Here is a 13,306-nt window from a genome sequence, read left to right as displayed (position 1 = left end):
TCCCACCTAGGTCACCTGAGGTCACCTGAGCACCCAACAGTCTACTCACCCCACCCCTGTTTGCTTGTTTAGGTTTGTTGCTCCAGGCAGAGCCTCTTTCTGTAATTCCACAATTCAGGCTGGTCTGGAACTCAGCGCTGTGTTACCTCAGCCATCTAGGAATGGGATCAGGTGCCATCTTGCCTGGTTCTCTCTTCCTCTTTTCTGTTCTTAACCCATCACCACCTTCTAACATTATTAGGGGTGGTTTTGTCGTTATTGTTGTGTATCATAGGATGGTCTCGAACTTGTGATCATCTCTCAACCTTATGGTTCTGGGTACCACACCCAGATCTCTCTTCCCCTCCCTCACCTCCTTCCACTCCACTCCTTTCTCCTTCCTTACTTTTCCCATCCCTTTAAGATTCTTTATACCTTACTTGTGTGTTGTGAGTAGCATCCCTGCATTCTACTGGAACCTATGTTCCTGGAGGGCAGAAGCAAGTTCCCATTTCTCTCCTGTACACTGATAGACCAGGAGTACCTGGAAACAGGGCCTTGTACTTGATATATGCTTCACAGAGGAAATGGGCCAGGCAACACTTGGCTGGTGCCATCAGTCCCAGAGAGGCCCTTAAACATGCTGTTATGCTGGTTTCTAGCAAGAAGGGAGGAGCCACTTCCCTGGGAGGTACCCTACTTGGCCCTGCATTGTGCTCTGGACTTAACTTGGCCCTGAAGCTGGACCACCCCAATCCCCAGAAAGCCCAGAGACAACTGGGCTTTCTGGAACCTCTTGGCAGGGTTCTGAGGGCCTCCAGGGAAGGCCAGAGAGGCTGACAGGTATTGAGTGAGTAGAGTTGTTTGCAGCCAGGATTTTGGAGTCTGTGGTTGGGCTGCTTTCTCCCGCCCTGCCTCCACACTGGTTCCCGCCCTGTAGGCTAGGACAAGTGGAAAAATGCCTGATTGGGAAATCCAGGGTGCAGACTAAATCCCTGTTTATTCAGTCTTCCTTGTCTTGTCTTGCAACTAGGATGAGGCTCCCAGGCTTCATCTGGGTGGTCACTGCATCTGGTGCTTCCTGTTGCCTAAGAGGTAGAAAGCAAACTCAGGTGCTCTGGAGACCTGCAAGCCATCCGATGTGTGTGCATCCAGATGTGCACTTGGCATTCCCATACAACCTACCCCAAACTAGGCTCCCTGAGGTCAGAGAATGACAGGTGTGTCTTCACAACTGTTCCAGTCCAAATCCTCAAAATCCTTGACTCCTCTCTCTCCCTCCTTCCCTCTCTTCCTCCCTCCCTTCCTCCCTCCCTGCCTCTCTCTCTCTCCCTCCCTTTATCCTCTGTCCTTCTCTCCACATGTATTTCAGAAACAGGTCAGAGCCTCATCCTGCAAAATTGATTTTAAATTTCTACCATTTTAACAACCCCTGTCCCCCAGACCCTCTCCGTACTGTTGGTCAGAGCTGGGGCTGCCAATGTACTCTGGCTTTACTGCAGTCACTTCCTAACTGCCTCGCCTGTTCCCAATCCCTTCTTTTTATTTACCTTACTTTTTCTTCTTGAGACAGGCTCTCTCTCACTGGATAGCCTGGAATTGTTTATGTAAAACAGGCTGGTCATGAACTCACAGAGAGCCACCTGCCTCTGCCTTTCTGCCACCTCCACCTTCTCTCTCTGTAAGCCCCTACCCCCTCTGCCTCTCTGACTGTCTGCCTCTCTGCCTCTTTCTGCCTCTCTCTGCCTCCCTGCCTCTCTTCCTCTGCCCCATGCACTCTGGGAGTAAAGGCGTGCACCACTGGGCCTGCCACCCCCGGTCTGTTCTCTTTAAGCAATGTTTCCGATCATGTCACACTTCTGCTTTGGACACCCCAGTGGTTCTGATGCCAGCAGAGGAAAAGCTGAGGCAAGTGTAGCCCAAGAGACAATCGAAAAACATTGCCTCTGTAATGAACACTGTTTTCCTTGTCAATGTTCCTAATGACACAGTATAACAATTACTTTCTCAGCATTTACATGGTGTTAGGTATCATATGTAATCTAGAGATGATTTAAAATGCACAGGAAGGGTTTTCAGGATGGCTCAGCAAGTAAAGGAGCCTGCTGTCAAGTCAGCCACAGGGTGGAAGGAGAGAACTATCTCTGAAAGTTGTTCTCTGGTCTGGGTGTGAGCGTGTGTGTGTGTGTGTGTGTGTGTGTGTGTGTGTGTGTGTGTTTTCAAGCTCACACACAGAGCAAACAAGTTAATTTTAAAATGAAGTACAAGAGGAGATTGTGTGGGTTTTATACAAACACTAAGCCACTTTACATAAGGCACTCTCTAGAGGCTGGGATGTTGGCTCAGCAGTTAAAAGCACTCACTGTTCTTGCAGAGGACCTGGGGTTTGATCTCCAGAACCCATATGGCAGCTTACTCACAACTGGCTGTAACTCCAGCACCCTCTTCCAGCCTTCAGGGACACAGTACCCATAAAGTACACAGATATACTTGCAGGCAAAATACCCATACACACAAAATTATCAAAATTAAATAATTTGTGTGTGTGTGTGTATGTATGTATGTGTATGTGTGTATATGTATGTGTATATGTATGTATGTGTGTATGTATGTATGTGTGTGTATGTATGTGTGTGTATGTATGTATGTGTGTGTATGTATGTGTGTGTATGGTATTTGAGCATCTTCAGGTTGTGGTTGCCATGGAGGATCCTGGTCTTTATCCTCTATGGATACAGAGAGATAATGGTATATACAGTAGTTCAGTATTATCTATGAGTCCACTCACTGCAGGTCTTGAACTACATTCTCCAGGGATTAGGTGAAGGGATGTTTTGCTCTGTGTAGTTCTTATAAGTGATCTCTGTCAGACTCTAAAGGACCCAGCTGATCTCTGAACCCAGCCTTGGTTTACCAGAGTAATAAGGACCTAAAGGAGAGAAGGACCCACTGCATTTGCAGGTCGCCTGTAATGTCCAGAGCCTACAGGCTTGAGAAGTCCTGGCACCTCAAGTCTTCTCCCAGCTGAGTATCCACTTAGGAGCCCCTTCTCCCCACAACCAAAGCCAGGAGCAGCATGGCTCCATGATCATAGCAGGCACTCAGAGACAGTGTGGAAGGTAAGGGTTTGCAGCCCTTGTTGCCAGTGGAGTAAGATGGTGGGGGTGATGTGGGTTCCCCCCAGGGATGAGTGACAGGGAACCTACAGCAGTCTGTCCTGAGGATAGTCTGAGTGGAGGATGTGGTCCATGGAACGAGAAGGAAAGAAAATGATGAAACAGTGTCCTGGAAATGGTCTAGAATGCGAGGGAAGACTTGTGTGTTCACAGTGTGAGCCTCCACTTGAGTTCTTAGCACATGGTCAAGGAGGAGCCAAGAAAGACAGGCTTCCAGGGACATAGCTGCAGATGCAAGTGGAAACCAGTTGCCCTTTGAGTGGTTGTCTCTTCTGGGAGGACTAGGTTTGGAATTATCTACTGAGTTGGGGGATGTGATTCCTTCCCCCCAATTTCTCCCCAATCTCCCCCCACCCCCACTCCCTAGCACCCTCCTACAGTCTGCTGAGGAAGCCTCTTGCCTAAGAGTGAACCTCCAGTTGTGGTTTTGCACCACTCTGCCCTCCAGTACACTGGCCACTCCCACATGGTTCCTCTTCCTCCCTCCTCCCTCCCTCTGCCTGCTCCTCTGCTGACTCACAGAGCTCTCTGCTCTTGTGCAACAGCCTAAGTAAGCTCCTGCTCTCAGAGAAGCACTGTTTTCCTCCGAGTTTGGGCCTTGATTTATGCCTTTTCATTTGGGTTAATGTTTTCCAACATTGAAGTCTGGTGATTAGTATGTGAGCCGTTTCTACAACCACCAAAACCCAAGTGCCCAGTGTGGGCCTGGCAGAGAATGAAGTCAGACAGACAGACAGACAGACAGACAGTAGCATACTTCACTCCCCAAGCCTGTCTGGTCTGCAGCTGGCTCAGCTCCTCTGGCCTCCTCACTCCCAAGGCAGGAGCCCAGGAAAGATATAGCCTTCACGTGCTGCTTGCCACTCTCCTGTCAGTTTCTTCCCCTTGAAGGGCACACATCTTGCAAGGGTGTGAAGAGGTAATTGCTTCAAGCCTGTGACTGCCTACTGAAGAAGCCAAGTGCTAGGAAGTGACAGGCAGTGGAGGGTGTGGAAATGCTGTCTCTGTGGCTTGTGGCTTTAGAAGTGTCACATGACTCCGTGTGTGTGTGTGTGTGTGTGTGTGTGTGTGTGTGTGTGTGTCTTTTTATTTCCTTTCAAGAACCATAATATTACCCTCGTTGCTATGGTGTTGTTGTGGGGGTGGCTAATTGGATGCAACCCCATCTGATGTAGGCTAGTGCCTGGTGTCCATAGCGACTATCACATGGCAGCCATGGGGACTCACTTTGATTTTCTTCCCGGCTGTGAGGAGATGGCAGGAGATCATTCAGGGGTGGCCGGCTATGCTCTGTCTGAAGTGTGGTAGCACCCAAGTCAGAAACACAAGTCAGGATCACAAAGCTGCATTCAACTTGGGGGAAAACATTCTGTGGTCATTTCCCAAACTGGGCTACAGCCCAGATTGACTGAGGGAACTTGTCTTGAGGGGCCACAGGTAATAGGAAGTGGCATCCTAAGCAGAGACAGAAGTCCTATGCCTGTAGAGCATCCTAGGGGCTCAGGGTCTTGTGTAGTTACTGCTTTTCCAATGAGACGACAGCATTCACGGCTTGGGTCTGTAAATACACATGCAGAAATCTCCTGATGTTTCTCCCTTGACATGGGACTCAGCCCTTGGAAACTCACCCTACACTGGAAAGATCATTAGGGGGGAAATATAGCAGGAGACCCCTCATCTGAGTTACACCATTTTACTCTAGAGGCTCCATTGTTTCCCCCTGAAATTGTGTGTGGGGGGGTGGGGGACAAGGAGCTACCACCCACAGCTGCTCTCCAGCATGAGAGAGATCAAAGGGCACATTGCTATCAGCCCAGGAAAAGGTCAAGGTGAGAAATCTCTGGACGAAGTTTCTAATGGATGGATAGCAGCACACACACTGTATGAACAGATAATGAGATAGAGGTAAATATAGATGATAGATAGATGATAGATAGATAGATAGATAGATAGATAGATAGATAGATAGATGAGATAGATAGATAGATAGATAGATGATAGATAGATAGATGAGATAGAAGATAGATAGATAGATGATAGATAGATGAGATAGAAGATAGATAGATAGATAGATAGATGAGATAGAAGATAGATAGATAGATAGATAGATAGATAGATAGATAGATAGATAAGATAGAAGATAGATCAGACAGTATAAATCAGGAATTATCTATACTTCTGTTAATTTTACACTTTTTGTTGTTGTTTGGTGTTTTGTGACAGGGTCTCACTCTGTAGCCCAGGCTTACTTGAAATTTATTATACAGTTCAGGCTGCCCTGAATTCATGACATTCTTTCTGCCTCTGTCCATGCTCTACAGTGCCAGGACTTTAGGTACAAGCTACTACATCCAGCTTAATGTTATGTGTATTGAATAGTAATGTTTGCTGACATCTAATGCTTGAAAAAGAATCAAGCACTACCAAGTGAAAGTTGCTTTTCCTCCAACTCTTGTCCCTACCTGTCACTTTCCTCCCAGACACCAAACAAGTTATTGGTTTCTTTAATTTTTTTAATTTTAAATTTACTTAAATAATTTTTATGGCTGTGTGTGCACACACATGTGTGCACGTGGAGGCCAGAAGAGAGCGTTAGGATCCCCTGGAGCTGAAGTTACAGGAGGTTCTGAGCTGTCCTTACATGGATGCTAAAAACTGAACTCTGGATCTCTGAAAGAGCAGCAAGTGCTCTTCACTGTTGAGCCATCTTTGCAGTCCTTCTTCAAATATATATATGTGTGTGTGTGTGTGTACTTCATATATATATTTCAAATATATATATACACACACAAGTATATAGTGTGTGTAATTTTATGTGTATTTGTCAGCATACACATAAGTGCAGCAAATGTGTGCGGTATTAATGGGAGCCACAAGAGGGCACTAGATCTGTTGGAACTGTAGTTAGAATGGTTGTGAGTGCTGGAAACAGCAGCCAGGGCTCGTAACAACTGAGTCATCTTCTCCTCTCCCCTCACCAGCCCAAATATTTCATTTTATAAACTATCTATCTATCTATCTATCTATCTATCTATCTATCTATCTATCTATCTATCCATCCATTTTTGAGATAGGATATTCTTACGTAACCCTGCCTGTGAAACTGCTCTGAAGACCAGGCTGGCCTCGAACCCTCAGAGACCTGCTTGTCGATGTCTTCTGAGTGCTGGGGTTAAAGGCATGCATTGCCACACCCAGTTTAAATTGTTTACATTTAGAATTATGTCATTTAGTTATTTTGTTTGTGCATGTGCATGGTGGCAGGGTGGGAGGGTGTCCACACTTGCTATGGTGCTCAAGTGGAGGACAGTGGACTGATGACAGGCTAGCTTCTCTCCTCCCATCATGTAGGTCCTGAGTATCGGACTTCGCTCATCAGACTTGGAGGCAAGAGCCTTTACTTGTTGAGTAATCTTGCTAGAGTCAAATCACTGATCTCTTGTAGGGATGTCCACAAATAGTGTGTGGGCATTTGTAAGTGTCTGTGTTTCTTCCCTTCCTTTAGCTCAGGTGTCTGTATCCTTAACATGGATGCTGCCTCTAACAACCTGGATGACTGTATGTTATTTGCACTTTAGGGAACCAAACCCAGGGCTTTGTGCATGCTAGGCAAGGTAAACTCATCCAGGTTACTTTGTAGCTGAGGCTAGCTTCGAACTCCTGATCCTCCAGCCTCCACTACCCAAGCACTGAGATAATAGGCTTGTGCCACCATCCCACCTGGCTACTGCAGTTTTGAAATTATAGAATGTGTCTTGGAGTTTAGCTACCAACTTCTGGTCAATGTTTTGACTACCTGCTTCGTGGACAGAGAAGGAAGTTGACTCTGATCACTCTGCAGCACCAGCTATGGAGAATCCTGTCCATCCCTCCATCCCTCCATCCCTCCATCCATCCCTCCATCCATCCATCCCTCCATCCATCCACACCTGGCCGAGTATCTTGGAAAGGCCCTTGTCTAGAATAAAACAAATATAATGAATGATGTAGCCCTAATCTGTAGGAACGCGGCCCCCCCCCCCCCCCCCCCGCCCCGAGCCTTGCAAACATAGTGAATTTTCAGGTTTCGAAAACTGTTTGCAAAAGTTTGGCTTTCCTTCTGCTCAGTTCCTTTGACCTGTTTCTCCAACACTATTCCTGCCTTTCAAGGGTTTTGGCTGGGTTCTGTTTGGTTCCCAGGGGCTCTTGGAGGATCCTCTATCCTGTAGTCTTTTGCAAACTTGATGAATCCCTCTAAAGGCCAGTGGATAGTCTCACATACTGCCTGGCCCCAGGGGTTGCCCTTTTAAGCATGTCTGCTTATAACTTGTGATAACGCCAGCAGGCTTCATCTCCTACGTGCAGCTTCTCTTATCTTTCCTACTTCCTCCCTAGTCTAATCTCCATCTGCACACCCCCACCCCAACAACTCTGCTTATAGTGTCCACCCTGTGTGTTCAGCTTCTCACATGCCAAGGGCCCAGGGTTTTCAGTAAAAGTCAGACTCTGGCAAATGCTTCTTGACACCATTCCTCGGGACACGTGCTCAAGAATGAATTCCAGGGTGGATTTGGGTGTGGTGTCATCATTTCTGTCCTCTTAAGTTTTTCTAGTCAAGGGGATGGAGGTACAGCTAGAGCCTGGAATGCTCCAAGGGATGCCTTAAGCCGGCACAGCCCAGTAGAACTTCCTGTGGCAACAGAAACCTTCTGTTTGGCTCACTACCAAGTGCTTGGTCACACTGGGGATGTGGTAAAAGGGACTGAGGAACTGGGGTCTTTACCTTTATTTAATTTGGATTCATTTAGATTTAAATAGTTGCCTATGCCCAGCAGTGGCCATGTCAGATATAGCCAGGCTCCAAGGCACACACTTTCAAGGATAAGAATAGGTCACCGAAAGCCTTTTAATGGGGCCAAGTATGGTGGAATATACATGCCTTTAACCCAACACGTAGGAGTTGGAGGCTAGTGCATCTCTGTTGACTCAAAGCCAACCTGACCTACATAGGGAGTTCTAGTACAGCTAGGGTTACATAGTGAGATTTTGTCCCCCAAAAGGGAAAGTAAAAAATAATAAATAACATAGATAAATAAATAAATAATAAAAGGGGTCTCATTAGCCCAGGCTGGCCTCAAACTCCCATGTAGCTGAAAACAATCTTGAACTTCTGCCACTATACATACGTATTGGCATGTGTACCCTCCCAAACAAACAAACAAATAAAAGCATTAAAGAAAAAAGAAGAGCTATGTAAATTCCTGTAAAAGGGCCATAAACTTAGTGGCTTAAGCAACACATTTCTTCACTCACAATTTGGAAGATCTGAAGTCTGAAATGGGTCTTACAATGTTAAAAATCTAGGCATGGCCTGGGCTGGTTCATTGGGAGTCTCTGAGAAATGCCATTCCTTTCCTTTCCTTTCTATCTCGCTCAGTTTGTGGGTTTGTGATTCCTCATCATGTGTCTTTCCTCCTGTTTCCTGTGTTCTTTCCTTTCAGAGCTTTGTCTTCCTGTTAGAAGGACCTTTTTGTTTAGTGGTGGGGCTTAGGTTTGAACCCAGATCTTCCTCGGAGCTAGGCAAGCACTCTACCCCTGTACTGCCTCCCAGGCCCTCTTAAGATTACTCTTTCACTTGCATTTAAGAACTTCCTGGAACTATTCCATGTAACTCTCCATCTCAGAATCCCAAACTTAACACACCCCTTGATAGTCCTTATGCCATATAAGGTAACTTTATAAGTTCTGGTTATAAAGCTGTGAATTAAGCTGGGTGTTAAAATGCAGATCTATAATCCCAGCACTTAGGATGCGGAGGTAGGATCATAAGTTCAAGGGGTTTCTTGGCTATATAGTGAGTTTGAGGGGACATCCTGTCCTACATAATACCCTGTCTTAGAAAAGAAAATGACTATGTCTGGGGTCTTTTTCTTTATTATTGTATAAGAATGATTTTGTTTTAAGCGGTGAGTGTACTGGTAACTTGGGGTGGCAGCACTTGATTGCTCACATGGATGGCCTGGTGTTTTAGAACAGTGGATCTCAAATTTGCTGTGTGTCAAAGTCACCTGGAGTTTGGGGACAGGGATGTGGAACTGTCCCAGACAGGGCTCAGAGCATCTCTTCTTGTGTTTCTGGAGTGGTTGTTTCCCTGGTTCCCCAGGAGACTGATCTTCAGAGAATTTTGAAGGTCTGAGAACTGTTGCAGCCTGGGGTGTGATCTGAGATTACCTGTGTGCCTGCAGAGGGAGGTGGAGAAGTGTGAACCCCAGGCTGCAGACAGGAAGTGCCTGCTGGGGAGGATTGAGGAGGGACCTGTGCCTGCAGAAAAGCTACTACCTGAGCCACACCTGCCAGGCCTGAGGTGTGGCTTCCACACACAGAAGCAGGGCCAGGGCTCTGAGCAGAGGAAGAAGCCTCCAGAGGTAAGCATGTCACCTCTGGGGACTTAGAAGATGTCCAAGACCAGAACTAGGGACAGAAAAACTGATTGGGCAAGAGGAAAATGACCAGGAGCGATCTGCTGGTGTTGGTAGAGTGAACTGAGGTGAAAGGGTGGGATGGTCTGCCTTCCCAGCTGCCACCAGACTAGGTACTAGCAAGGACAGTGTGAAAAGGGGAATGTGAGGTGAGAGATGCAGTGTGAACACCACTCAGGTCTAACACTTCACGGATGCTCACTGATAGAATTTGCTGGGAAGTCCACGCTGCAGGTGCAGGGATGAGGAGCTGCACGCAGGGTGAGTAAGATCAGCCAGCAGTCTCATCTCATAAGTATTCTTTGGGGTGGAGCAGCGTGGCGTGGTAGAGTTAGGCAACTAGCAGGCTGACACAAATAAACAAGGAAAGCATTAGCTGGTGACGAGTGATCTGGAGAGTTCTGTGAACAGGGGACTGGGAAGTGGGTGGATGGCTTCTTTAGCTTGAGTGCCTGGGGAAGGCCTCTCTGAGGAGGTGGTATTTAAGCTGCTGCCTAGATGCCAGGAAGGACCTGGCCATGAGAAGAGATGGCAACGGCACTTCAGGTAGGGAGAGAACAATGCAAAAACAAGAGGCAGGATCAAACTTGCTTCGTCTGAGGACGGCAGGAACCGAAGGGTCTGGTAGAACTTTCTGTAGTGACGAGAGTGTTCTCTGTCTGGTGCCTCATGCAGCTCCTGGCCACACATGACTCTAAGGTATTGGCATGGTGGGCAGTAAGGCAGAGAAAATGATTCTTCTATTTTATTCGAGCTTGAAACAATTTAATTACAGCTGTTAGCAGCTGCACATGAGCTGCATCTACTGCATTGGACAGCACCGGGCAAGAACGTCGGGGAAGCTAGAGGTAGGTAGGGAAGTCACAGTGGCAAGGGATGAGGTCACTCCCCATTGCTTCGTGCATGATGCTAGATGGTGTGAAGTTGTAAAGATTTACTTATCATTTTTATATTAAGTCTATGGGTGTTTTGTCTGTCTGTCTGTATATGTTTCACATGCATGCCTGGTGCCAAGGAGGCCAGAAGAGGGCACTGGACTCCCTGGGAATGGAGTTTAGGATGGTTCTGAGTCATGGTGTGGTGCTGGGAACTAGTGATCTTAACTGCTGAGCTATCTCTCCAGTCTCATAATATGAAATTTTTACAAAAAAAAAAAAAAGAGTTGTGCAAAGCCTTTAGATATTTAGAAGGTTGACATAATCTCATTAATGTTTCTGTGTGTGTGTGTGTGTGTGTGTGTGTGTGTGTGTGAGAGAGAGAGAGAGAGAGAGAGAGAGAGAGAGAGAGAGAGATTTATTCACTTACTTGTTTGTTTGTTTGTTTGTTTGTGGTGATGGGTCTATGTTACCCAGGCTGACCTTGAATTCCTGAGCTTAATTATTTCCTGATTTATACACATTGATACTCATGTGTCACTCTGCCTGGTATTCTCTCTCTCTCTCTCTCTCTCTCTCTCTCTCTCTCTCTCTCTCTCCCCCCCCGGGTGTGTGTGTGTGTGCGCGCGCGCGTGCGCGCGCGCTGCACGCATGCATCCACATTCATGGACCTGTGTAGGTTAAAGGTCAACACTGGGTATCTTCCTTAATCACTTGTCAACCTGGACCTCACCAATTCAACTGAACTTGCTAACCCCCACACTAAGGGATTTGCCTATCTTAGGTCACCCATAGATTGGGTGACAGCTAATTACCACTGCTAAGCTTTTGTGTGGGTTCTATGTGTTTGAGGATGACCTTGAACTTCTGATACTTCTTTCTCTACCTCCCAAGTGCTGGAATTACAGGTGTGTTCCACCAAGTCTGATACACAATAAGTGAACCCTCTACCAACTGTGCCACAGATAGTAAGGTGTTTTGTTTTGTAAGTAAAGAGAACAAGTTTTTTTTGTTGAATTTGTTAGATTTCTCCTGAATATCAATGTAAAGATGATAAGAAGCCAGGTGACCATGGGAAAGGCTTGAGATTGGAGTTTAGGAACATCAGGGAATTGAAAAAGTATCAAACTATGAGTCAAGGTCAGGTCACCAAAGAGAATAAGTCTGTAGAAAGGAGGAGAAAGACCAGGGATACTATTACCATTAAAACTGGGCCTAGGGGAAAGATCTAGAAAGACTTAGATCCTAGAAAGTTCTAGCCCAGGACTATAGAAAAAACAAGTACCCTTTGATTTTTGGGGTCTTAAAGGCCATTGGTGGCATAAAGGAGAGTTTTCGAGGACTCTGTAGGAGAGACTTGGAGATGAGGAAGTGGGAATATGACTGGCTCAAAATATTCTTAGTGAAAATGTTTGCTGTTGGAAAACCAAAGACTAAGGCAGGATCTTGAAGCTTGGTGGTGAAGAGTAGACTGACTGTTTTGAAGTATGGGTGTTGTAGGCTGATGGGGAGAGCAGGTAGGGTGCTTTCGTTGGTAGACCGCATTTTGTTCCCTGGGATGTGTGTGTGTGCATGATATAGGTAGGGTGGAATTTGCGTGGGTGGTTGAGGAATAGTCACTCCGATGATGGCTCCTGTCTTTGTAACTGAAGTGTGAGGCAAGGCCACCATCAGAGAACTATGTGATTATTTTTAGATATGGAAAATAAACCCACTGGGTGACTGAAATAAGGAACTGGGCTAATTGAACTAGTCTCCAACTTCAGTATGCAAATGCATCACTGAGGGACTGCTTAAAAGACACATTTCCTGAGGTGATGTGAACCCTGCTGGGCTCTGGACCCCACTCTGAGCCACAAGGTTCCACAGTACTTCACCAATGGGAAGCTTAGGAAGCCACACCATTTCCAAGCTGGAATTCACGATTTACCTCAGAACTTGCCCATTTCATTGACATGTAGAATGAGTAGAAATGCTGTTTATTTGAGATTGTGGCCTTATAGTCACAGCGTGTCTCTTCTCAGACATAGCTGGGGAGCTTAAATAAAAATACAGCTGAAACAGAACAATAGCAAAAAAATAAAACCCAGAGCCTGGATATTTCAATGGTAATTAAGATTCTGAACTAATTTAGTGTGGGTGGTGCCCTACTTTTTAAAAGCTCCCCTGGTCATTCTGATATTAACTTAAGTATGATAAGCACCTGTGCAAAATACCAGGTCAATGGAATGACCATGGGAGGAGGTAGCAAAGATGAGGTGGAGGCAGGGTTGCCCAGTGATGTGTGAGCTCTGGTCTGTATAAACAATTTGAGTCACTCAAAATGAACATTTGAAGGCCATTTAAGTTGCTTAATCTTTCATGGTCCAACAAAAGAAATGCCATGCCACTTGGCAAGAGCAGTGTGACCTTTACAAACTTTAAGATGACCTCATTGTACCCAAAATTGTATCCTTGGGACATCTGGTCTACCCTGTGTAAGCACTCCATGAAGGAAGGTGGTTGCTCAGTTGCTTCTGACAGTATTGGTCTTCCTAGAAAGTTTCAACATAGGCCATCAGCAGTTTGAGGCAACTTAAGCCATCCAACTGGATCAAGAGCAAAAGGACTGAAAAAACTGAGAGCCCAACTTAGACAACAGGCTCATCCACTTGTCAAAACTCATGACATCATAAAGGTCAAAAGTAAAGCATTCTTTTAGGAAATGTGAGGAGGAATCTGGGAGAGTCAGTGTGACAGTGCACAGGAGGTGTGGTACATCTGCTGGCACTTAGCTCAGCAGCAAAAGCAAAAAAAAAAAAAAAAAAAAAAAAAAAAG

At 46.0% G+C, this 13,306-nt stretch overlaps 1 protein-coding gene across 5 annotated transcripts in view; it reads left to right on the top strand.

Moving 5' to 3' along the window:
• The window catches only part of Gas7 (growth arrest specific 7), a 231,955-nt gene that overhangs the window by 62,423 nt on the left and 156,226 nt on the right, over nucleotides 1-13,306 (top strand). Inside the window, exon 1 of one of the 5 annotated variants that reach the window (XM_076936592.1) lies at nucleotides 9,549-9,559. The exons of 2 other annotated variants lie outside the window; for them this stretch is intronic. Coding sequence is in view for 1 of the 3 variants with exons in the window: in XM_034506543.2 (XP_034362434.1) it covers nucleotides 10,142-10,159 (18 nt within the window). In the remaining 2 variants the exon portion in view is untranslated. Of the gene's footprint in view, nucleotides 1-9,548; nucleotides 9,560-10,024; nucleotides 10,160-13,306 lie in introns of those variants that run through there. 2 more of the 5 variants (XM_076936591.1, XM_034506543.2) reach the window with 2 other exon arrangements.

Source organism: Arvicanthis niloticus, chromosome 6 (genome assembly GCF_011762505.2).
Source record: "Arvicanthis niloticus isolate mArvNil1 chromosome 6, mArvNil1.pat.X, whole genome shotgun sequence".
Taxonomy (NCBI): domain Eukaryota; kingdom Metazoa; phylum Chordata; class Mammalia; order Rodentia; family Muridae; genus Arvicanthis; species Arvicanthis niloticus.
The sequence above is the reverse complement of the archived record's forward strand: the minus strand, read 5'-3'. Positions and strand labels throughout refer to the sequence as shown.